The 26,120-nt window shown below is 42.2% G+C and overlaps 1 protein-coding gene across 2 annotated transcripts in view; it reads right to left on the bottom strand.

Moving 5' to 3' along the window:
- tbc1d17 (TBC1 domain family, member 17) overlaps positions 1 to 26,111 on the bottom strand; it is a 41,492-nt gene extending 15,381 nt beyond the window's left edge. Inside the window, exons 1-11 of one of the 2 annotated variants that reach the window (XM_048521527.2) lie at positions 25,159 to 26,111; positions 19,720 to 19,818; positions 18,961 to 19,035; positions 17,796 to 17,916; positions 15,394 to 15,604; positions 14,807 to 14,918; positions 11,672 to 11,845; positions 8,945 to 9,076; positions 4,115 to 4,218; positions 2,103 to 2,197; positions 829 to 945 (exon numbers count right to left, since the gene is read on the bottom strand). In XM_048521527.2, the coding sequence (XP_048377484.1) occupies positions 829 to 945; positions 2,103 to 2,197; positions 4,115 to 4,218; positions 8,945 to 9,076; positions 11,672 to 11,845; positions 14,807 to 14,918; positions 15,394 to 15,604; positions 17,796 to 17,916; positions 18,961 to 19,035; positions 19,720 to 19,818; positions 25,159 to 25,188 (1,270 nt within the window). In that variant the 5' untranslated portion in view covers positions 25,189 to 26,111. The other variant, XM_048521526.2, reaches the window with a different exon arrangement.
- Positions 26,112 to 26,120: the final 9 nt, after the last annotated feature.

Below are 26,120 nucleotides of genomic sequence, written 5' to 3'. Positions count from 1 at the left end.
CATAGGCCGCTGACAGATCACACCAGGGCGAGAGGGCACCAATGGGCTAAGAGAGACCGCCAGGCTGGGCCAGGGAATCGCCACACTGCGCTGGGAGATTGCCATTATTGGCCAAGAGGCAAAGTTAGATTACCCAGACAGTTGCAGGGCTACAGACTGGAGTGCAGTCTCTGCAGCTGCACCCAGATAAATGCAAATACCTAACACTCATGCCTCACGAAGTTGTTGCTGCTGGACAGCTGATAAGGGATGTGGATAAGCAAGGATGAGGTGACAGTATAGGAATGGTGGCCGGAAGCTATTGTTAGGTATGCTGGGACGTGGGGGAGGTGCAATTAACAGAGGGGTGGAGTTTTCACAGGTCATTTATCAATGATAAAGTCTGAAAAGCCACAGGCTCTGCATAACACAGGCTCTTCTCACTGTTTTCAAAATAATTCTAACATGAAAGTGGGTAATACATGCTAATACTGTACTGGTTGGTCAACCAATACTGACCTTCTGTAAATTCAAACTCAGAAACATTCTTGCCAGTATTTCAGATTAAACTAAGTCCCATTCATAATCTACATTTGTTCCTGAGCCATTCATGTCCCAAATTTAAAATCCTTGCGACTTGCTCAATTCCTAAGAGCTACCACTTAGACCAAGCTTTTGTTCGAAAAGGGTAATAATGTACAATGCTCAGTGGCCATCCGAAAAACAGCTTGGTGCTCATTACTATGTTAAAGGCACCGTATAAATGTAAATTGTAGTCATTTACAGTCACTGGATGCACACAGTCAGCAACATGTACATGTATGAGAAGAGACTAAAATGGGAACTTACCCAGATCGAAGTTATACATGCAGTAAGTCATTAGCACATCATTCAACAACACCAGGCCTGGATTGTCATTCCCCTCGTAGAACTTGTTGCTGCGATCAGTCCTGCTGACATCCCGTTCTATGGATGAGAAGTCATTTCAGCGATCAATGTAAAAAACTAACTCTGAATATTTTGCCATGCAGACCAGATCTTTTCCATTCGCTTCCAAGATCATTCTCTTTATATTGTTTTTTGTTACAGAATCAGAATCTTTGTTGTTTTGTCAATCACCTAACATCAGTATTACTCTGGTTCTCTAGTACTGGGAACAGTTTCTTTCGACTTTGCTTGAATTCCTGTTGATTTTGGACCCAAATACAGAATCTTCTCTGAGGCTGAAGCTGAATCACCTTCCCACTGACAAACAGTTATACTCAATCTCACCTACAAGGCATAAGGGTCTAGGCCCGAAACGTCAGCTTTTGTGCTCCTGAGATGCTGCTCGGCCTGCTGCGTTCATCCAACTTCATACTTTATTATCTTAGTAAGGAGTACTCTCCACTTTCCTAGATGAACACACCTCCAACATTCAAGAAGCTCAGCACCATCCAAGACAAAGCAGCTAACTTGACTGGCACCTCGTACACCTCCTCAAATATTGACTGTTCCCATCATTGGCACACGGTGTCAGCAGTGTGGACCTTTACAAGATGTGGCGCAGCAAGTCACTATGGCTCTTCAAGAACACCTTTCAAACATGTGACTTCTGCCATGTGAAGGACAAGGGCAGCAGATATATGGAAAGATCGTCACCTGCAAGTTGGCCTTCAAACCCAACACCATCCTAATTTGGAATTATTTCACTGTTCCTTCACTGCTGCTGGGTTGAAATCCTGGAACTCTCTCTCTCTCTCTCTCTCTCTCTCTCTAACTGCACTGCTGGTATCCCCACACCACATGGGCTGCAGCAGTTTGAGGCAGCAGCTTACAACCACCCTCAAAAGGGAAGTTAGGGACTGGTAATAAATGCTGGCCCAGTTATTGCCACCCACATCATACAAACCAAAATTAAATACGATTTCCTGCTGTAATGTTGTCAAGTGTTTGGGACTTTTTGCTGAGGCTTTGCATCTTGCTGCCTGTGGGTGTGCAGTACTTCCCCTAGATGCCACTATTTTAAGCTGAGCCTTAATGGGAATTGCTGCGGAGTGACTCGCCAATTAAGATGCTCTGCAGCAGATCTCCGACTGCTGCAGATTGACCTAAAAGTTCACTCACCTCCCCATTAAACTCACCAATCAGACTCTTGTACGCTCGCAGTTGGGAATTCCGCCGTTCCTGATCTTCAGTCACCGACTTCCACTGCAGTTTCATCCGGAAATACTCGTCCCTGAAGAAAAGACCCATGTGGGTTGGCAGAGAAATACAGAGTACGTGTATCATGGGGAAGGGAATGGAAAACAGATCAAACCACCTGGAATTTGAAACATGCAGGTACAGCTCAATTTGCTTGTACCCATTCTAGCCTGGCTAAGGGAAATCTACAAATGAATCACCAGACTGTTAGTAAGAGAAGGCAATCAGTAATCAATGCTGCTAGCGACAGCATTCCTAGGTCAGAAATAATGTACTTTAGATCTGTTAGACTACTTCATAACACAAACTCGCAGCTCAATGAAGTTAGCTTAGAGGTAAATAACTCTCTATAGTCAGGAAAGTGGGAAATCAGCGCCCATGAGCCAGCTTTGACTGTAAACATCACATTGCTTTTTTCAAAACCCATCTGTGACCTTGCTTTGTAATGTCCCCTAGCCCTTCAACCTACTGTCATCTCTGGGAGCCCTAGCCTTTTGCGCATTCCCAATTTTCCCCTACCTATAGTTCCAGGTCTGAAACTCCCACCCTAATCCCCTCAAGTTGTCTCTTCTTCAAGATGGGCTTTGATCAAATTTTTAGTCATCTGACCTAATGATGCCCTGTGCAGCCTGTTGCCAGATTTTATTTGACAATACTCCTGCGAAGGACCTTGGATGGCTTGACTATGCCAAATGCATATTGTTGTTGTTGATGTAAAGCCAGAAAATTGGTGTTAAGCTGTTCCAAATTTGGGGCTCAACCCCGTGGATTCAGGCCAGGTCAGACCCTGACTGGTTTGTCCTATTTTACACTTGGGATCTTCACAGTCAGAATAGCAGTAAGCCTTCACCCTTTAAATATGGAATCAAAAGAGACTCCATTCTATATGGAAATTCATGAATCAATTCCAATCCCCACAATCATCCCACCGTTTTGTTGCCTTTTGAGGACTGATTGAGGAGAATGGGCCTATGTTCTGATAGATGGCTTCATTGAAACACACACAATTCTCACAGGGGTCATCAGAGTAGATGCTGGAAGGATATCTCCCCTGGTTTCAGGCTGGAGGGAAGTGGGGAGGAGGTGCATCCAGAATCAGTGGACAGTTTCAGAAAAAAAAGGGACAGGGCATTTAGCACTGTGATAAAAGGAGGAATTTCTTCCCTCAGAAGACAATGAATCTTTAGAATTTGCTACGCCAGACAATTGCAGAAGTTCAGAGTATCTTCAAAGCAGAGTGTGGTGGATTTCTATACATCAAAAACAGATCAAGAGATAGTGCTGTTGTTGAGATGCAAGATCAGTCATGACCTAGTGAACAGCAAAGCAGGCTCAAGAAACTGAATGGCCTGCTCTTGAAGTTATTTCCTATGCTATCTTCATTAACTAGAGTATCTAGAAGGATAAATACTTCATTTTTTTCCAGGGGGCCCTGCAGTATTCTGGAATCAATAATCGACTTCAATAACTTTAGGGCTTGAGCTCTCCCATGTCCCCACACACCAGGCCTTGTTATCACACAGTCTGCAATTACACACGATCCATTGTTAGCCACTAACTGTCCCCATTCATAGCTACTCACCTTCCAAGCCAGATCATTATCCAATCCTTTGTCTGTCCAACTATTCCTCTCTCTCTTTGGGCTTTATCTCCACCTATCGTTTAATCCTTAACCCCTCGCCCAACCCTGTCTTCCACATATACAGCTACCATCAGTTCTGAGGAAGAGTCACCACTGGACCTGAAATGTGAACTCTGATTTCTCTCCACAGATGCTGCCAGACCTGCTGAGCTTTTCCAGCAATTTCTGTCTTCGCATCTAGAAGGATGCATCTCTGTCCCTACTTAATGGTTGAATGCTTGCATACCAGTAATGACAGACACACTGCTTTCTCCCTTCAGTCATAAACAGCGCCCTTTCAACGTGGGTCACAGTGGAACAGCTCCTTACGTTTTTTGCTTCACCACAGTTTTGCGTTCCTCAGCCGTGCTATCCCAGGAGTAGTATCCCAAAAGGAATTTCCAGACTTCCCGACGGATGCTGTGGCACAGTCCCTGAGATTAAAGAACAATTAATAAAGCAGACAAATTTTCAAAGGGATTTTGATACAGCAAAGGGGGAGAAATCAATTCCAGTGATGAGGAAGCAGAGACACAGGTTTAAAATATTTGTCACAAGATACAGAGCGAGTGGGGAAGAGACATGTTTTTAATTACAGAGTTGTTATGATCTGGAATGTGTAAGGACTTTTTAAAAATATTCAGTACTTCTGATAGTAAGCTAAAAAGGACAAAAAGAATGATTTTAAAATCCTAGGGTTGTGGTAGGTATTGCTACACCTTCCAAACCTTCCTTACTGTAAGTACTGTTTACAGTTTTTTGTTGAACCAGTTGGGGCGGGGAATGCTTTACTTGCAGACAAACTGGCACCAGTGAGTGTGCATAAAATGTAAATTGGCATGGTAACCAGTAGCTGATTGCTGTATAGAGTAATGACCAAATGCCAATGACAAAGACCTGCTGCCTGCAAACAACTGTGTGACTGGCTTTCAGGTATCTGAACAGTTTGTGGGATTGAATGAGTTAGCTAGAAGCCTGTCAAACTCTGGAAACGAAGGCGCTGTTCTTGTCTGTATGGTAAAAACACCTAAAGCCTGCAAAAAGCCAGTTTATTTTCCCTCATCAATTCTGTAAGCAGTTGCTTTTAACCAGTCAGAGACTTTTTAAGTTGTGAACCAATGGTTCTATGCCTCGTGCAAGATGGCAGATCGAGGAGCTGCAAGTCCTGGCAAGCCAAAACGACCATCTCAGTGAATCACAGGGACAGAGACCATTGAATTGCCTTCCCAATTTATCTATCCACCCATGACACCACTTTTTTTGTCTCTGTCTTTGATTATAGTTTATTTATTATTGTCACATGTACCTAGGTACAGTGAAAAGTTTTGTTTTGTATGCAGCACCAGCAGATTATACAATATAAAGTGCATTAAGGTAATAGACCAGAGGAAAGAATGCATTGTTACAAGCTGCAGAGATCAACATTCAAATTTAAAATTTGAGAGGTCCATTCAGAAGTCTAATAACCGCAGGGAAGAATCTGTTGGTAGATATGTTTGAGACAGATAATTACTGAGGTGGGAGGGGTATTTTATTATGTTGACTGCCTTCCTGAGGCAGCGAGAAGTATAGATGAAGTTGGTTTGCATGACGGACTGTGCAGTGTTCACAACTCTCTGTAGCTTTTTATGGTCCTGGCAGAGCGGTGCCACATTGAGCGAAGATGCATCTGGGCAGAACGCTTTCTGTGGTGCATTTATAAAAATTTGTAAGAGTCAATGTGCATGTGTTGAATTTCCTTAGCCTCCTGAGGAAGTAGAGGCGTCACTCTGCTTTCTTGACCATTGTGTAGCTGGACCAGGGCAGACTGTTGTGGTCATCACTCCTGGAAGCTTGACACTCCCAACTATCTCCATCTCAGCACCACTGTTGTAGACAGGGGTGTGCCTTCCATCTTGCTTCCTGATGTCAATGACCAACTCTTATGCATATGTAAGTATTGTAAGGATATTAGAGCTTTAACTAAGAGTTATATGTCAACAATTTCCAGTAGTTTATCTGTAACAATAATTTTTTAAAAAATCATTCACAGAATGAGGGCATTGCTCACTGGGCCAGTATTTATTGCCATCCCTAATTGCCCAGAGGGCAGCTAAGAGTCAACCACATTTCTGTGGGTCTGGAGTTACAAGTAGGTCAGACCAGGTAAGGATGGGAGTTTCCTTCCAAAAAGGGCATTAGTGAACCAGATAGGATTTCTGACCATGAATTCATTGCCATCAATAGACTCTTAATTCCAGATTTTTAGTGAATTCACATTCTACCAGCTGGATTCAAACCCAAATCTCCAGAACATTACCTGGGTTTTTGGGTTAACAGACCAGTGGCAATGCCACTAAGCAATTGCCTCCCTAATAATGTCAAGTATAGAAACCTGGTCTGCGCTTTCTGTCAATGTGTGACTGAAGACAATCACATTGGGAAATTTTTAAAATGTCCTGATAAAATCTTTCACTTTTGTGATGACTCTGGGAAACAGTGTGACTTGACTCCAGTGTTCTATTGCAGTGAGGCATGACAAATGCAGTATGTGAAAGAAGATTCAATACTTAATTTCAAATTGGAATAAATACGTGAGGGGGAGAAAAACACAGGACAATGGAGAAGGAGCAAGGACTGGGTTCAAGAACAAGAACAAAGCATGATACAACACAGGAACAGGCCCTTTGGCCCTCCAAGCCTGCAACAACACATTTTGCCCTTCCATACTGAAACTGCCTTCATTTACAGGATCCGTATCCCTCTATTCCCTTCCTATTCATGCATTAGTCCAAGTGCTGACTGAATGCTGCCATTGTGTCTGCTTCCACCACCTCCTCTGGCAGTACACCCCAGGCCCTCATCACCGTTTGAGAGAAAAGCATCTTTCGCACATCTCTTTTAAACTTTTCCCCAGCAACCCCCACCCACATCCCCCAAACCTGCATCCGCCAGTAATTGATCCCTCCACCCTGGGAAAAAGCCTCATACTTTCCACTCTATCAATGCCATTCACAAACTTCCATTAGGTTGCTCCTCAACCACCTGTGTTCTGGTGAAAACAGAGCCAGTCTATCAAACCTTTCTTCATAGTTAAAATCCCCCATACCAGGCAGCATCCTGTAAACCTTTATCTGTACCCTCTCCAAAGTATCCACATCCTTCTGGTAGTATGGTGACCAGAAATGTGTGCAATATTCTAAGTATGGCCTAACTAAAGTTCTATAAAGCTGTAGCAGAACTTTCTATCCTTAGAACATGGAACATCACAGCACAGTACAGGCCCTTCGGCCCTCGATGTTGTGTTGATCTATCATACCGATCTCAAGCCCATCTAACTTACACTATTCCATGTACGTCCATATGCTTATCCAATGACGCCTTAAATGTACCTAAAGTTGGCGAATCTACTGCCTTTGCGGGCAAAGCGTTCCATTCCCTTACTACTCTCTGAGTAAAGAAACTACCTCTGACATCTGTCCTATATCTTTTGCCCCTCAATTTAAAGCTGTGCCCCCTCGTGCTCGCCGTCACCATCCTAGGAAAAAGGCTCTCCCTATCCACACTATCTAACCCTCTGATTATTTTATATGTTTCTTATACTCACTGCCCCTTCCAATGAAGGCAAGCATGCCAAAGGCCTTTTCTTTTAACTAGCTTATCTATCTGCGCTGCCACCTTCAGTGATCTGTAGACCTGTACACCCAGATCCCTCTGCATATCAATACTTTTAAAGGGTTCTGTCATTCACTGTGATTTCACCTGTGCTTGACCCTCTACAATGCATTGAATCGTATAATTCTCCCAAAGAAGAGGTCAAATGGCCTCCTGCTGTGCTATATGTTCACAAAATAAGTTCATGAATCAATGTTCGAAATGACAGCAGCAGAAAAGACAATGGACACCTCAGTTAATAACGTGTAGAGGATTAAGCAGCACAGTGTTACACTGTCCAAAATGGGTGGGGCGGGGGCAAAAATAAGACAACAACAGAATATTTCAGAAATTGCTATTATATACTGCCTTTCACATCATCAGTATGTCCCAAAACATCTCAGCCAAAGAAGTACTTTTCAGTGTGTCAACAGAAATGAGATCAATAAATCTACAACTTGTTTTCTGGTTGAAATTTAAGCTAATTGGTAGAAGAACTTGTGGGGGCACTGTTTAGTTGCAAAGATAGGTGAAGACATTCTTTAAATATGAGGAGTCAGGCTCAATAGTCTCTTTCGGTGCAGTGGAGTTAGAGAAAATGTGTACCTTAGTCTAGAAATGGGTCTTAAACCAATGACTGGTTGGCCAAGAGTAGTGCACGCTGCTAGGAAGTCAGTATAACTCGCCAGTCCACGAAGTTGAGGTAATTGGAGTATTTTTCTGATTTGCAATCCATCTATTACTCAGTACAAATCCCATGCTGACTTTTTAAAAACACAGTGAACAGGCATGTTGATAGGATAAACTGAAAACTTTCCAGCATATTACGAGCATCAAGCAATCCCAGGGTACATACAGTACAGGATTAGATACAGAGCAAAGCTCCCTCTAATCTTCAATTCAAAGTAAAGTTCCCTTAACATTTGTCCCCATCACCTCGGACAAATGGGTATAGCAGAGAGTTAGATACAAATGTAAAATAGCTTCCTCTACTCTTTTAAAACTACAAGTATACAGAAAGTACAGTTAAGTTATTTCTACTCTTTTAAATTGAATAAAAATGCTCCCGAGATACTATTCCCATCAACCAGGATGGATACAGCACAGAGTCAAGTTCCCTTTACACTGTCCCCTAGAGTCAGATGCAGTGGCTGATGTTCTGTAAATTTTTGTTAAGGCATTTGAAGCTGATTGTGGTTCCAAGACAACACAACACTCAGTATTTTACAATCTCCCATTCGTCAGGGAATAAGTCTGCTACTTGGGTTAGCACCTATTCACCAAGTCAGAACTAATTTATCTTGCCCTTGTTATCCAGTCTGCTGCACTTAACTGAAAGTTGCTAACTTCAAAATGATTTTGCAAACTCCACTAAATTCCTGCTTTTGCACGATTTATTCCTGCTTTGCCGTGATTTATGCTGGTAAGTTATTGGATCAACTGAATTTCCACCTTGACTGTACTTCCCCATGATGACACGGAAAGTTTTAAAAACCATCGTGTAAATAAATGAATGAATTCACCTACTCCTTTGAAAATCTTCTTCTTCAGTTCCTCCACTGCCTGAACTCTTCCTTCTGAGTCCAGATGTTTCTCCCATTCTTCAGCTGTCATAATCTCCTGCCTCTGCACAGCTGGCCGCTGACCGAGATCAGCTTGCTGCAAAAGGAGGTCAGAAAGATCTTAAAACGTGACGATTAAAGGAAATCCCTCTTTACAAACAAAACAAAGGCTGCAGCCGGGATATTTCTTTCTTCCCTTCTTGTATCATATTAGGATTTACTGCACAGAAACAGGCCAGTGCATATGCTCTGTGTGAGCGTCCTCCCACTCCGCTTCTCATTGTACCAACACACCCTTTTGTTTTCTTCTCTCACTAATATAAAATTAGCCTGTGCTATTCACCTTAACTACTCTCAGTGGTTGCATGTACAACATTCTCACCACTCTACACAAAAAAAAATTCAACAAATCCTTTGGATTGATTATACTCACGGCTGCCTGACTTTGGCATTCCCCACATGTGAAAATACCTTTTCCCATGTCTGCCCTATCAAACATCTTCACAATTTAAAGCTATCTATTAGACAACCTCTCACACTCGTCTGCCAAAGACAAAAGGCCACACTATGCCTAGACAGGCTTTTCTGGCAGTCTGTGGAGCGAATGGAGGACCGGAGCGGAGTGAGCTGGGAGGCATGGAGCAAAACAGCTGAGGGCCGGAATGATGCGAGCTGGAAGCATGGGGCAGAGCGGCTGAGGGCCAGAGCGGACCGGGGACTGTTGTTTGACTGGGAATCAGTGTGGGTGGTCAGTGGCTTGTCAGCCCAGTCAGACTACATGTGGAAGGCCCCTGTGCTGATCTATTGCAATGTAATATTTATTTGTAATCTGTTTATCTGACTAATGATTATCCTTTTAACTTTATTTCTTATTTTCTGCCTTATCTGATGAGTCACTATGAAGTATTGTAACATTTTTTTAAAAATTCTCTATTTTGTATTAAAATCTGTACCTAGGTACCTAAGATGGGCGCAATGAGGACAGACATTGTAAACTTTTCACTGTACTCCTGCGCTCGAGTACATGTGACAATAACTCAAATTCCAATAACCTTTGGTACCATGATTGTAAATCTTATCGCACTTTCTCTATATCCTTTTATGTAAATCTTTATAAAATGAGAGCCTAGAACAGCCTTAACGGTACCACATTTACAAGGTCATCAAAACATGGACAGGCTGCTCCACCTTGAAATACATCACAAGTCCAATATGACTTGAATTGCTGCAAAATTACAAACAAGGCAGGGTTTCATACACAGGCATCTATTCAGAACGAAGCTGAAATTCATGGGACACAACAGATCTTCATTAGCTACTAAACAACAGCCTGTTCTTCACGCTCAGGCCAACTGTCCACAGCCTCATAATCAACTAACTTAACCAATGACAATGGCTTGAGCATGGCACTTTGCTGGTTTGATGACCAATTACTCACTGTCTCCAGTGATTGAGGTGTCGGGGCGGAATGGTTGTGCAGAGAGCTGGGACTGTCCTTTGTTGCATTTCCTGGGGAATGCTAACTGCTGAAGCAGTTGGGAGGAAGTTATTGTGATAGCATTGAGGGATCTGCAATAATATCAGTGGAAATCCATCCAGTAGTCCATGACACTGGTTGAGAGGCATTACTGAGGCTGATTACATCACTGGCCAGGCCAACATTTATTACTCACCCCTCAATGCCTTGACAAAGGTGGTGGTGAGTTGCCTTCTTAATCTGCAGTAATCCATTCAGTATAGGAACACCCACAGTGTTATTAGGGTGGGAATTCTGGGATTTCTACCCAACAACACTGAAGGAACAGTAATGTAGATCCAAATCACGATGCTGAGTCACTTAGAGGGGAACCTGCAAGTAGTACTGCTCCCAACCACCTGTTGCCCTTGCTCGTTCTAGGTAACAGAAGTCATGGGTTGGGGAGATGCTGTTAAGAGAGGTTTGGTGACTTGTAGATGGACACATTTCTGCCACTGTGCATTTGAGTGGAAGTGAGTGAATGCTGAAGGTGGGGATAATGTGCCAATTAAGTGGATTGAGCTCAAGATTGATGACTGCAGCTCCAGCAACAGCTAAATGGGAGCATTTCATCAAACTCTTTACCTATGTCTTGTTTATGGAGGACATAAATTGGAGAGATAGAATGTAAGTTTCATGTTGTGGACTTTCTAGCCCCAAACTGCTCTTATAGTCACAGTACTTACATGGCTACACCAATTCAGTTTCTGGTCAATGGTAGTCCTAGATTCTCTCTCATTGGAAATGGCCTTTGTTCAGTACTTAAGTGGCAGATAATATTTATGTCAAATGGAGCTGTAGCCTGGATCCACACTTTTTTCACAGGGACACACTGCTGCAGTATCTGAGGAACTGCACTCACCATGCATGGTGAATATCCCACTTTGGGGCCTTATGATTGATGGAAGTGTTGGGGATCTGCACAACACTATAAAGACTGCACTAATTTCAGCTAACACAACTTTCAAACACCAACAAACCCAGTGGCCCATCAAAGGTTATATCAGCACACAGCATAGTTATGAAGAGTACAAAAAATTTCAAAACTTGAAAAGATTGTGTGTTCACTCTCTAAGCGTGAAGAGTGACCTGATAGCTGTATTTAAAACGGTTTGGCCACGTGTCCTATATTCATCACCAGGTAATTCACCATCAGAGGAAAGGTTGGACACTTACACACATGATGACTTCAAAGCCTGGCTCCTCCTGTTGGTCCAAGTCAAGACCGCTTGCCATCTCGCGAAGGGGACGGTGACGGGATCCATCCTGGGGCCGCAGGGCTCCACGCAGGAAGTTGGTCACCTTGGAGAAGCTGCCAAAAGTGGCAGCATAAGGGTCTTGTATGAAGCGCTGGGAAAAGATGAAAAAAAAAACGACACTCAGTAATATACATTTCACATGGAACGATTGAGGAATGGGTAAGGCTACTCAGCCCATTATGTCTGGGTCAGCTCTTTGCAACTGGGGGCTCTAGTTCAAGGTGCAAAGTGGTGAACTGGTGAAAGGGAGATAAGAGGTTTAAAATTTAAGTGTTGCTCTTCTGTAAAATTTAGGTATGCTTGCCTGCAATTTAGCATTGTACATAAAGTTACTGTTTCAACTCTATTATCTCAAAGTTTTGCGGAGAATGGTTAAACATGCAAATCAAGCCCTCTGTGGCAGAGCAGATATGATCAGCCAATTAAAGAAACTGGTTTAACTTTTTTTTAAAATTGTAACTACCAGCTAGATAAATAATCAAGGCCACAATAGTATAAAATGAGAGTGTGAATGCTGGTGCAGAACTTTTTTCCCCCGCTTTTCTTTCCAGATATTTATCCTTCAGCAGATCAGGAGTTGAAAAGCTTCAAGACACAGCTGGTATTTAAAAAAATATCCAAGAGTGACATTGCATGGGAAAGGTGAGCTCATTGGCTGGGACCAGGAGCTAGCAAAAGGACAAGTGGCAGCCTTGGGTTAAGTAAGACCATGTGAACATTTAGTCTACTGTTTAGATGAGAACTGATTAAAACAAATGGAATAAAATAAAGTTTTGGTGTATAATCAATACACTTTAAAGTTGAGAAAGATAAAGAAAAGAGAGTAACTTCAGGCTAAGTCATAGTAAGGCAGTTTAACAAAGTGGAATTCTTCTACTGTGTGATGTAGGGAAAAGAAACAGACTTCCGATATCCAGGGTGACCGTGTGTGCAGGAAGTGTCTCCAGCTACAGCTACTGAAAATGTACATTTCGATCTGGAGCGCTGGCTGAGATCACTAGCGTATGCACATGACTTAGAACATCAGGGACAGCATGTATAGCAAGGTGGTTACGTTGCAGGTAAAGAGTGCACAGGCAGAAGGGGAGTAGGTGATTAATTAATAGAGTAAAAGTACCAGGCAGGTAAAACAGGAGTCCTATGTGGATATCTGCCTCTCCAACAGATTTTTAATTTTGGATACTGCTGGGGAAGTGGGTTCTTAGGGATTGTAGTGAGAGCCATTGTCCGTAGTACCAGGAATGGCTCAATTATACGGGAAGGTGTTGGGGTGGGAGGGAGGATCATAGAATCCCTACATCGTGGAAGCTAGCCATTTGGCCCATCGAGTCCACACTGACCTCTGAAGAACATCCCATCCAGGCTCGCTACTCTACCCTATCCCTGTAACTCAGCATTTCCCACGACTACTTCACCTAACCTGTACATCTTTGGACTGCAGGGGGAAACTGGAACCCGCAGACAAGTGGAGAATGTGCAAACTGCACACAGACAGTTGCATGAGAGTGAAATCGAACCCAGGTCCATGGGCTGTGAGGCAGCAATACTAAACACTGAGCTGCCCATATCATACAGATATGGTGAGTGGACATTCTATTTCAAGGGAATAAAATGTTTCTACAGCCAGAGACATGATGTAGAATAGTTTGCTGCCCCCACAGAACCAGGGTTGAGGATATCACAGAACAGCTGCAGGGCATTTTGATGAGGGAGGGAGAATATCCAGAGATTGTGGTCATATCTATCATTTGTTACTGACGAGGAGTCCTGCATGCAGAATATAGGCAGCTAGGAAAGAAATTTTTAAAAAATACACACCAAAAGGTGGTATTCAAAGGATTAATCTCAGTGCAGTGTACCAGAGGCATCAGGAATAAGAGATTAGACCAATGAATGCATGGCAGGAGGTACGATGCAGGAGGGAAGGTTTTAGATGCTAGACACATTCAGCCCACTTCTGGGGAAGATGGAATCTGTATATGGTGGGCAAGTTGAGCTTCAGAAGGACTGAGAGCAATCATAGAACTGTGATGGAGTCTTGAAGCTAGAGTGACGGCAGCGTAGGAACCTAAGTGGGGGGGACAAGAGTGAGGGAAACAAAGGTAAAGAGTAGAAAAGTAGAAAGCAAAAAAGTGCAAGGCTAGCTGCAAATAAGGACTCAAAAAATATTTGAAAGTGTTTAAAGGACATGGCATGGTGGCTCAGCAGGGACTCGGGGTCAACTCCACCCTAGACAACTGTCTGTGTGGAGTTTGCACATTCTCCATGTCTGTGCGGGTTTCTTCCGAGTGCTCTGGTTTCCTCCCACAGACCAAAGATCTGCAGGTTAGGTGGATTGGCCATGATAAATTGCCTATTATTTCCAGGGATGTGTAAATTAGGTGAATTAGCTATGCAAGATTACAGGGATTGGGTAGAGAGGCGAGTCTGGGTGGGACGCTCTTTGAAGAATTGGTGTGGGCTTGTTGGGATTCTATTAAAAGCAACCTCGGTACTATATCTGAATGCATGGAGCACTCTCAATAAGGAAAACAAGTTACACAACACAAAATTGTTGTAAATGACTATGATTTGATTGTGATTAGAGTCATGGTTGTGGGGTGATCTAGACTAGGGAATGAACATCCAAAGGCCTTGCACCTTTTTTGAATTATCTGAGAGCCTGTGGAACACATAGCTCCCATTGCATTCTCTGTGGCAACACCTCAGCCAGTGCAACTTGCCAACAATCAGCACCCTTTTTCTCTGTGATATAAATTGTTGTGATCACTTGAAATTTGGCATTCTTGTGTTCTGATAGATGAAGAGATTTGGCAACGTGTTTCTTTTTTCAGCAATGTAGAAATGTCATCCTGATAAGTAATAAATTTATCTAAATGTTTTATTTCTAATGAAAAGAAAATTATGTATCTGTAGTACTGGTATTTTATGGTCAATCCAATCCACAATTACTGAGAATTCTCCTGTATTCTGAAAGATCTCATTGAACGCATTGGTTAATCCACCACAAGGGCATTAAAAAAAAGTAATCAAAACAGATATAATTACTCACAGACACCAAGTCTGATGAATGCTCATCGAATAGCTGCAACTCGTCAAAGGATTGGGATAAGGCATGAGAGTCGTGAGAATAGATCAGATAAAGACGAGGGTCCTTCTTGGAACTGCCGAAAAAGAAAATCAATGAATACTGTTGAAAAACCGCAACAGCAAGCCTGTAGCTCAGCAATGTGTACAATCAAACCCAAGATTCACAGCAAATTCTGGCAGTAATCCTCTTCATCACTGGGGACAGTGCTGGGGCTATTGGTAATGATCTGATAACGTGAAAAGCAACAGTTGATTGTTACCAGAGTGGGGGCTTCTACACACCAGACAGGAGAGCAAACCCAATCAGTATTTTTCTTCTCCCTACTCCAAAGTGTTGCTCTATTCAGTGAATGTCAACATAGGCATTGGCTCTACCCAATAAATGTAGCAACACATTTGAGGATAGAAGGAGATGGCTCAACAAATAAGAAGCGACTTGTACTTGTCCTGGTAACATTTCATTGCCAGTCTGATTTCTGCGGTTTACTGTGAGAGTACAGTTTAAGAACTCCAATGGCCCACAGTGCGAGGGAGGAGTTTTATACTCACGTGGCCAGGACGACATATTTACACAGACACTTCAGTAAGGCTCTGGTGCCACCACCATGGAAATGAAGAGCTGGGAAGGAGATTCCTTCCTTGGTGATGAAGATGAGGTACGACCAACCCAAGCCAGGCTTGTTTTTCCGAATGGATTTGAGTTCAGATAGACTGAGAGAGAATGCCCACTTGCTGCTGACTTCGGAGGACCGGGTGGCAGCTGAAGGGCAGACAAAATAAAAAAAAGACATGCTCATTGAACAGAAACTAGCCATCAGTAAAGAAAAGGAACCATTCGGCTCATGAAGTCAATTCTAGCACAAAACACATGCATCCTAAATTTTGGTCAATTTGCCTTTTTCTCTAATCTCTAAGGGTCCTTGTTGTCTAATCACACAAGTAGTCATGAACAAGAATAGTTTGAAGACTATTTGCCATATAGACACTCACAGCTCTGACCATTAATACTGTAACACAACCCTCTAATGCACATAGGTTACAGGACCAAACTTAGTAGATGGAACTGTGGCTAATTACAACTCTAGAAAGAAAAAGAAAATCTAATTCAACTAAAGGTGGATCCCTCAAGTTGAATGCCCTGTAGGCATTAGGGGAGGCAATGGTCTAGAGTCATTTTCAGTAATCCAGAGATCCAGGTAATGTCCAAGAGACCTGGGTTCAAATCCTGCCAAGGCAGATGATGAAATTTGAATTAAATTTTTAAAAAATAGAATTAAGAATGTAAAAAAAGTTAAATTTAGAATTAGCCATGAAACTGCTGTTGATTTTCAAGAAAAACCCATCTGGCTCACAGATGTCTTTTAGGGAAGGAAACAGTCATCCTTGCCTGGTCTGGCCTACACATGACTCCAGGCCCACAGCAATGTGGTTGACTCTTAACTGCCCTCTGGGCAATCAGGGATGGGTTTAAAATGCTGGCTTAGATAGTGAAGTTCTCACCCAGCGAATGAATAATGAAAAGAAGCCAGTGAACAAGTCAACTACTTCACAGAACACATCCAATATATGTCCACCATGTAAAGCACAATTCCCTGGGTCCCTACCAGCACATCACAAGTATTCTTTTACGCAAGTACCAAAACAGGAATGGATTGCATGCTATTCGACAGCATATAACCTCATAGATCATCCTGCTCCTGTTTTCTAGTGCCTACGGATCCACTGGAACTGTAGCTAATTCTACCGGCAGAGAGACTTACAGGTTTTTGTAATTCAATTACACTCTCCCGCCGATATACAACCCCTGCTTTTATGAATACATGGGCTATCTACAATTACTTGAGTTAGTTATAGGGAGCTCTTTGAAACTTCTGCCCAGCATGTGGAGATAAGTAAATAAGAACATTTTGTTATCAATCTCTTTCACCTAACTAGGGCTGGTGGATTTCTGAACAGAATATCCAATAGATCTGCACCCTGTAAGGATTTATCAGATGTCCACATCTATGTAAGTAACATTCAAAACACACAAACTTTAAAGTAAATAGATTGCTCTGGCAATTACACCTTAACGGAATTGATCTTGTCGCTGCCTGTAAAATTTACAAAACTTATACCCTCACTGAAAAAAAACCAAAATATCATTTCCTTAAAAGAGCATGTTTACATGTGGTTTCCATTCTAACCTGGCTCTCAGAAGCTCATTCTTCCTGTTTCCAGTAGGAACTTCCCCATGGTATGAACTGTTCATAATCTCATACAGAGAAACCCACAGGATTTTGTATTTTGAAGGGAGGTTTACCATAGTTACTTCAAATTAAGAAGGGTTTTGGTTAATTAAGTGAGGAGAAATTGTTTTCATTTGGAGGAATGGCAACCAGAGGAGGTGGGTTTAAGACAATCAGCAAAACAAATAAGCGGCGGTGGGGGGGGGAGCGGGGTGGTTTGTGGAATGGGTTCACTTTTAAACACGGCAGGGTTGCAACAATCTTGTACAAACTATCTGAAAGGTAACTGTATCAGAGATAACAAGAACTGCAGATGCTGGAGAATCTGAGATAACAAAGAGTAGAGCTGGCTCCTAAGATGCTGCTTGGCCTGCTGTGTTCATCCAGCTCTACACTTTGTTGTCTGAAAGGTAAGCAGTTTTGATGGTAATTTTCAAAAGGAAACTGGATAAATGTGTGAAGGGGAGAAACAAGCAAGAAAAACAAACTGGTTTACACTTGTGCGAGGCCAGTACAGGCATGATTGGCAGAATAGCCTTGGGTACTTGAAATATGGGTTGAGATACATCATTGGAACACCACAATGCATTTGTAGCATTCTGGAGATCACTGTACTTGACAGTAGTATCTGATGCTTGGTGTCAATACTTCATCTTGACTAGAGTGAGATACACATGAAAGAAAATTGAATGCATCACAGTAAGAAAAGACAGCATCTCTTACCACGCATATCCTCCAGTGGGCGTGTCCTTGACCCTACTGTGCTGATGACGGCCCAATCAGGTTCGTAACCTGGGTCAAACAGCTCCTCCTCAGTATGACTGACCCCATTCACAGTGGAATCCTGGAAAAGAATAGTGAAAATGGTGAGAACAGGAACAAATAAATGAAACCATCTGACATAGCTCCTAGCCAGGATCATGAGAACTAAGCTACGTGCTCTTCAAGAGGATCTTGCGAGGCAGTGAGCAGTGTCCTACTGCTGGGCAAGAAACTCTGGATTCAAGTGGCACCTAAGGAATTGACTGCTATGGAAGATATGACACAAGGGAGGCAAAGATGTTCATTAGCAAATATTAGCCTCCTGATATGATTGGTAGGCCAAAGAAGCAGGAGGATTTCCTAGTCAGCCAGGACTCTATACTAACAGTAGCAATAACAGGCTCTCTACATTGAAAGATTGCATGTGCAGGTTGTTGCCATCAACTGTAACCCCATAATGTTCGTGGATTCAGTAATGGTAATGCCATTGAATGTCAAGGGCCAATAGATTGTCTCTTGTTGAAGATGGTCATTTTGTGGCATGAATACGGTATGTATTTTATTTGCCACTTTTCAGCCTACCTCTGGGTATTTGTTCAGGTTTTGCTACATTTTGGACAATAACTATTTTAGTATCCTGGGGTTGCAAATGGATCTGAATGTTGTGCAATCATCGGTGAACATCTCCATTTCTGGCCCTCTGTTGGAGTGGAGGTCATTGATGATGCAGTTGAAGATGGTTGGGCCTAGAATACTACCTTGAGGAACGTCTTCAGAGATGTCCTGGAGCTGAAATGACTAACGTCCAACAACCACAATAATCTTCTTATGTGCCAGGCATGACTCCAAACAGCAGAGAGCTTTCCCCAATTCTGAGAGTTAATGGAGGGAGATTCAAACAAGACATTCAACAGAGTGTTGGACCATTATTGCAAAAGAAAGAAACTTTTCAAAGGGCTACGAAGGAAAGGCAGAGGAGGGGGACTAGCGGAGTTTCTCCCACAGTGATTAATATGGGTATGATGGGCTGAATGGCCTCCTACGTTGCAACCATTTCATGAGTCATACTGTCCCCAAACTTTTTTCTAATAGACTTGTACTGCACACATGGCCCCTGGAGAAGTACCTTTTTGGAATGCAGGAATTGGGGATGCTCCCCGCTCTCACTGATTGGGGTCCACTCCATCACAGTATCATGACCCTGCGAAACAAGAACAAATAACCATTAGAATAAGTTTGAAGTGCCTTCACTCTAGTTTCAATAATAAATCAAGTTTCTCCATTATTTCTGTTCACAGAATTCTAACGCAATGGAAGGAGGCCTTTCAGCCCAACAGCCCATCCTAGCCTTTTGAGAAAGTTATCCAAATTGAATGCACTCTGTTTTCCCCAAAGCATACAAGCTGCTGAGGAGACCAGCCCCATATCCTCTAGAGTTTAGAGGAATGGGAGACAACCTCAATGAGGCTTACAGAATTTCTACAGGAGGACATCAACAGGAGGCCACAGTATCACAGTAAAAGGCAAGCCATTCAGGAACAAGAGGAAGAAGGATTTCTTACTCCAAGAGTGAAGAATCATTGGAATCCTCTGGGCAGGAGGAATGAGCGACCTCAGTCATTGAATGGATTCGAGACAGAGTTTGATAGATTTCTACACATTTGTGACCTCATGGGTGTGAAGTTAGCATAGGAAAGTGGAATTACAGTAGATGATCAGCCATGATGTAGAAAGGCAGAACAGATCTGAAGGGCTGAACGGCCTACTCCAGCTCCTATTTTCTTAAAGTTGTCTGTATTGCTATTTTTTGCAAAGTCTGCCAATGACTGAAATTGCTGGAATTTTCGGCACTTTGCTGCGGAATGCATGCAACGTAGCTCCTCACCTTCTCTAGGATCCGGATCACCCCAGGGATCAGCGTATCTTGGTCATTATTCCGTTTCGTGCTCGTGTGCAGAAACACACCCTCCTTTTCAAAGACGACCTGCAAGACAAAACCCATACCATGACCACAGCATGTTGAAGGTATCTGGTATGTAACATGTTGGTATAACATCTCACCTGGAATGCTGCATGTCAAGAGTGCACAGCATCCTGTTCCTCATCCTTGGGTCAAGTAATTGTTCTCTGGCAATCATGCCAAATTGCACTAATATAGACAAGTAGGAAAAGCTACTAACCATCATGCAACAGGAAACTAACCTCTCAGTAATCAGCATTGGACCAGTAATTTAGGGTCCTGCAATGATAACCCAGAGAAGATGAGTTCAAGTCTCAACTTTGGGCTCTTTGAGAATTTGAATTTGCCAATGTCTTCCACTCCCTGATCTATCTCAGCCATATTGGAATTGTGCTGTTGGAACTGTACATGAGCTGTATTGTTACCTAAGCCAATAAACCCCCGTGCCAAGAAATAGCATTAACAAAACAAAATCTTCCACTGCAAATACAAAAAACAACCTTAAATCTTGGCTCCTGGTTCCCAACAAGGCCCTTTTCACACAGCTATAACCAAAATTTTTCAAACAAAATAATCAAGCCAAACAGAAGCATGAACTCAGTTATTGTACCAGATTGGTCATTTTGCACTATCGTTCTCATATTATTGGTAATAATGGAATTTTTCCCAAAACGGTTAAACATAACATTGACAAGGTAAGAGGTTAACTAGCCTCGATGTGGAGATGTCTGCTTGGTACTCGGTCCAGACCTTTACATTGCACAAAGACGTACAGCAAGCTGCAAAATAAATATCTGTCCTGATATCCCTTCTCCATGTCTGAATCCATCGCTGGGTAAAGTGACCTTTACAAGGGTGACTACAGTCATGAAACAGACGTTGATACTCCCACCCCACTGATAATTAAAACTGAAACACCCAGAGGGCTCGTCCCACTCTCAAATCTACTAAAAGTAGTGTGAAAAGTGGTATCGACTACCTCTCACCCTCAAGCTGCTATAAAGGGGAAGTTAAATGAAATGAACTTCTGACAGTCACTTTATAATCAACAAGTAACAGTTTACTTATCTAACAGTGAAAAAGTTAACAGAACTACTAACAAACTGAACAAATCCCCCTCAATTGTTAACTATTCCCAAATAAAACAAAATTGCAATGGTATGCTGTTCCAATAAATATAAATCCCACATATATAAAAACCAAATTAATTAAAAAGAGAGTTTTAAAACTTAATCTCTCGAAATTACATCTTCAGCAATGTTCTGTGCCTTCTACACTCTCCTTCAGTCAGGAACGCCTTTCTCCATCAAATTCTTGTGTCAGGAATATATGAGTTAAGACTACTGTGGTACCGTTAGTCAAATGATGATTATTTTGAGACATTATTCTCTTTAGGGCTGCTGGTTGTTAACTCTAACAGATGGCAGTTTTTCCTCACATTGATTTTCAAATACTCTCTTCTTTTATATCCTTGATGGAAAATCAATTTCGTACAATAACATTGGCCTTAGGTTGTCCAAACGATCAGATTTAAATTTAACTGGTTTTTACTCTAAGTGCCTGGTTTAAATTAATTGGCTGATTCAAACTGGTTACCCTAATGGGAAAACAAGACTATAAAATGTGAGGCTGGATGAACACAGCAGGCCAAGCAGCATCTCAGGAGCACAAAAGCTGACGTTTCGGGCCTAGACCCTTCATCAGAGAGGGCCTGCTGTGTTCATCCAGCCTCACATTTTATTATCTTGGAATTCTCCAGCATCTGCAGTTCCCATTATCTCTGGGAAAACAAGTCTACTGCCTGGGTTGCCCACCATACAGCCTTTTGATACAAAATGTTTCAATTTCAGGAACTCTCTGTGCCTGCTGCTGCTCACAGAGATTTTAAAAGAAAATGCCTGAGACTAGAAAAAACACTTCATCTTTTAAAGGCACCACGCACTCTTCCCCTCATCATTTTACAAATAAATTCTAACATCCTGCCTTTCAATCCACAAGTACTCCACCTAACTTCACAACACTATTGTCCACTGATCTGTGAAATATGCTGCTAATAAGCCCTCTCATTATAACGTACCTTGCACTATACAAGGTGGGTTGTGCCTATACCACATGGACTACACCTTCAAGGGCAGTTAGGATTAGAAAACAAATTTTACAAGAGAGGTCGACAGTACGCCCCATGAATTTTATTTTTTGAAATGTTTGGGCTTATCCAAGGCCAAATACATTATATCTTCCTTTCTGTTGGTTGATCAGCAATGTTGAGAAACAGGCTCATTATCGCCTGTCGGAAACTATCTTTCATGTAAGAATTCAGCTATTAGCCATGGGGACAGTTGCCACTTTGCCTATTCCATACTCGCCAGCCAGCTATAAAGATGGATCCTCAATGTTCATCAGGATCCCGCTGCACTTTCTTTCCATCCCCGGCGTAATACATACCAGACCAACTTTGACTTCTGTGTTCCTGTACCAGCCGAGGTCGAACTAATTGCATATTGCCAGGTAACAGAAGGCAAGGATCTTCACAGACTTGAGTTGCTCACTTTCCCTGAGAATAGTGCGTTTACCCTCCGAGCCTTACAGACATGCTCAGGTTTCACTGCGGGCACAAATACAATTGACTTGCTGAAAGGAATAGTGGGTGGAAATAAACATTTGGCCTCTCAGCAGAGTTGCAGGTATTGAAGCTCGCAGGTTTGAAAATAAGATCAAATGTGATTTCAATTTAATGCACAGAATGGGATGTCCATTTTGAACATGAGGTTTGGTTCAAAGTGCCTTATAGAGCAAGTTTTCACAAAAGGAAAAAGAATTGCAGGTCCCTTTCAGCAGGCATTTCACACCTAGCAGAACATATTTACTGGAGTCCAAAAAAAAGGGACCACAAACATTACAGTTCCCTTCCTAACTGAACCTGCATGTTAACTTTGACAGAATCCTGAACTAGAACTCCCAAGTTCATTAGTGCTTCAGATTTCTGAAGCCTTTCCTCATTTAGAAAATAGTCTATGCTTCGATTTTTCCTACCAAAGTGCATAACTTCACACCCTCCCACATTGTATTCCATCTGCCACCTTATCCACTCTCCTAGCCTGCCCAGGTCATTCTTAGCCTCCCTCCTCCCTCAACACTATCTTTCAGTCATCTGAAAGCTAGCAACAACATCCTCAGTTCTTTCATCCAGATTGTTAAAATGTATAACACGAATAGTTGTGGTCCCAACACTGACACTTGCCGAACTCTACGGGACACTGCTGCCACCCTGAAAAAGATCCCTTTATCCCTGCTCTCTGCCTTCAGCCAGTCAGGCAATCCCCTATCAAGGCCAGAAATTTGGCCCTAACGTTATGGGGTCTTTTCTTACTTAGCACCCTCCTGCATGGCACCTTGTCGAAGTCCTTCTGGAAATCCAAGTAATCATGTCCACTGGCTTTTCACGTTTGACTTGCTCATTTCCTCCCCAATTATTTGCTAGCCATGGCCTTCTCTTGATATGATGCACTGCAGCTCCTTACTAAGGTTCTTTGGATAGCACCTTCCAGATGCCCAACTATTACCATTGAGAAGGGCAAGGGCAGCAGATACATTGCAGCACCACCACCTGCAAGATCTTCCCCCCTCACCCATGCCTCTCTAAGCAACTCACTACCCTGACTTGGAAATATACCACCACAGCTTCAGTGTCACTGGGTCAAAATCCTGGAATTCTTTCCCTCTTGGTACTCTGGTGTACTTTCAACAAATGGACTGCTATGATTCAGGAAGGCAGCTCACTACCATCCTCTCAAGGATGGACAATAAATGCTGGTCCAGCCAGCAATACCCACATCCCTTGAATGAAGTTTGAAAATGAAAAAAAAACTCTTTCACACTCTGAAAGGGATATTTCTGATTTGTGCATTCTATTTCTAACAGAATGAATCAACAGTAACTGCTTTGACTGTCTCTTAGGGACCCTGCTCGAAAGGTCAACCACTCACTTAGTGAAATATTGTTTTCATTGACCAATATTCAAATTTACACCCTTTAAGTGCAGGCCAAGATTTCCTGCTCTCAGTGAAACAGATTGTCATGATCTTCATTAAAATTCTGGAATATTTGTTAAATGCACTCTTATGTCAAAAACAAAAAAGGATTTCCTGAACATACACAAGATAATAAACTGCAATCAAACTGGGACCACCTGACACACGTGCTCACAAAATTATGATCTGGAATCAATATAATCAAGAGAGCAGTCTACAAATCATCCTTTTGCTGATTTTCCCCTTATTTTTGTTACAAAGTATCTGGCCTACTAACAGCACGCTGCTGTATCAGTGTATGCTACTGTATCATTAGTAATAATAACATTTCATGATGACAAGAATCACAAGAGGAACTATATACTGAGACATCCACAAGTGTTACCTCCGTATGTAACTCACCATTAAATATACTGATAGTCACTAATATTAAGATTGCAACTACATGTAACCAATTCCTACTCTAACTACAGGTATCCACATGTCAACATTTTCTCTAACTATTCATTCAGGTATCCTTACCAATACATACAATACACACAAAAAAAATGCTGGAAGTGGCAAACCTTATAACCATATAAACACTGACCCTATTTCATACAAATTTATAGTTGGTGCTAATATTAGTAAAAATAGAATTAATCCTTGATTAATAATAATTATTTTAATTTTTATTTTATAATTATTTTAATTAATAATTGATTCTGTATATTGTTGTAGTACAATATATACGAGTTAATATCTGCAAAGTGATAGCCTTCCTCAGTGCTCTGGTAAATCACCTTGTTACAGCATATAACAAACAAGTGAATATTTTGTAACTCTCTGCAAGTGACCTCACTCTTCACCGTAGCACATGAATTACAATGAACATATTTCCCTATAATTCTCTTCACGTGATCCCTCCCAACACTATAGTGCTCCTGTTCTACACTACATGAAGAATAAGTTGTTACCATCTTGTGACTCTTTCTTCATTATTACAATTCACACTGTACAGCATCCCTGAACTACAGGCATAAAAGCAAATTACTGCCTTATAACTCACCATAGAAAACAACATCCCACACCATATGAAAGTGCTGTTCTACTGTAGGATTTAAGGAACAAAATATCACCTTACAATCTTCTGTAAATAACCACATCCCATATTGCATGCACTGTACTATAAGGAGCTAGGAACTATTTATTACCTTGTGGCTCTCTGTTGCTGGCAACATCTTAAACCACATTCTAATGACTTTGTATTAAAGGGTGTAAGGATTCTCGACATACGGACACATCATCCCACATCACTGTACTACACAACAGGATATAAGAAATGAGTTATTACCTTGTGACTCTCTGTAGATGATCCCATCATTTTATTTCAGCTCGTCTCAAAACAAATCCCCTTGCATCACTTCCGGATGGTGCTTATTTCTTACTGGTTGTTAGTTGACTCTCCTACTATTAGGGAGGAGGAGGAGGGGTTTAGTCAGGATACCAATGGCATCATCCCAAGTTTTCATTGTCCAACTCTTTTTTTTAAACACTGCCCTATCTTTAGGAGTCGGGCTTGTGAATAAAGTTCCAAGTTCAGTGTCATATTTAGCAATTCCTATTATCTCTCATATTTTAGCTCGTTGGCTGACGTCAGTGTCTTATGACTTGGATGTTGCCCGGGGCTAATAAATTATTGTGACAAGTCTGGATTTAATCTCAAAAACAGGGTGCAGTGTGCCAGCAACGAGAGTAATCTTGTGCAAAGCTATCCTTCTACCTCGCTAAAAGCGCGGATCCTCTAATATTATCCATTGAATATTTTGGTTGATTTCTGCCTCTTTCTTTCAGATGTTACATGGTACAACAACGTAAAAATCGTAATTATAGAAAAGGCTCCCTCCCGGCCGCCATCTTTGTGAGGGGAACTGGTGTGTTGTCGGGGGAGGATGAGCTTGTGCTTAGATTCAAAGCCTTATGCTCTTCCCCTCTGGTTTTTTGGTGGAACACTCGACGCCCTTTGTATTTTTGTTCTCCCAGTCGCTGCAGGCCCCGAAGCTGCAGTTTAGTACTTGTTGCGCGTGGCTCTATGGCCGGCTGCCATCTTAATGCGGGGCTCACCCCCACCTCCGTACTCAGGAACAGTCACGCGGTCGCTCCTCGCTCCCTTCAAGTCACCTTTCGAGGTGAGGGATGGCGTTGAGTTTGACGCGATGGAGTGGAGTTGAGCGCACACTGACGGCGCAGAATGTTTAAAAATTCTCGAGGAAAGGAGTAAACAAACTCCCGCCATGTTTGTTCGGGGCGGTCGCC

Source organism: Stegostoma tigrinum, chromosome 38 (assembly GCF_030684315.1).
Source record: "Stegostoma tigrinum isolate sSteTig4 chromosome 38, sSteTig4.hap1, whole genome shotgun sequence".
Taxonomy (NCBI): domain Eukaryota; kingdom Metazoa; phylum Chordata; class Chondrichthyes; order Orectolobiformes; family Stegostomatidae; genus Stegostoma; species Stegostoma tigrinum.
The sequence above is the reverse complement of the archived record's forward strand: the minus strand, read 5'-3'. Positions and strand labels throughout refer to the sequence as shown.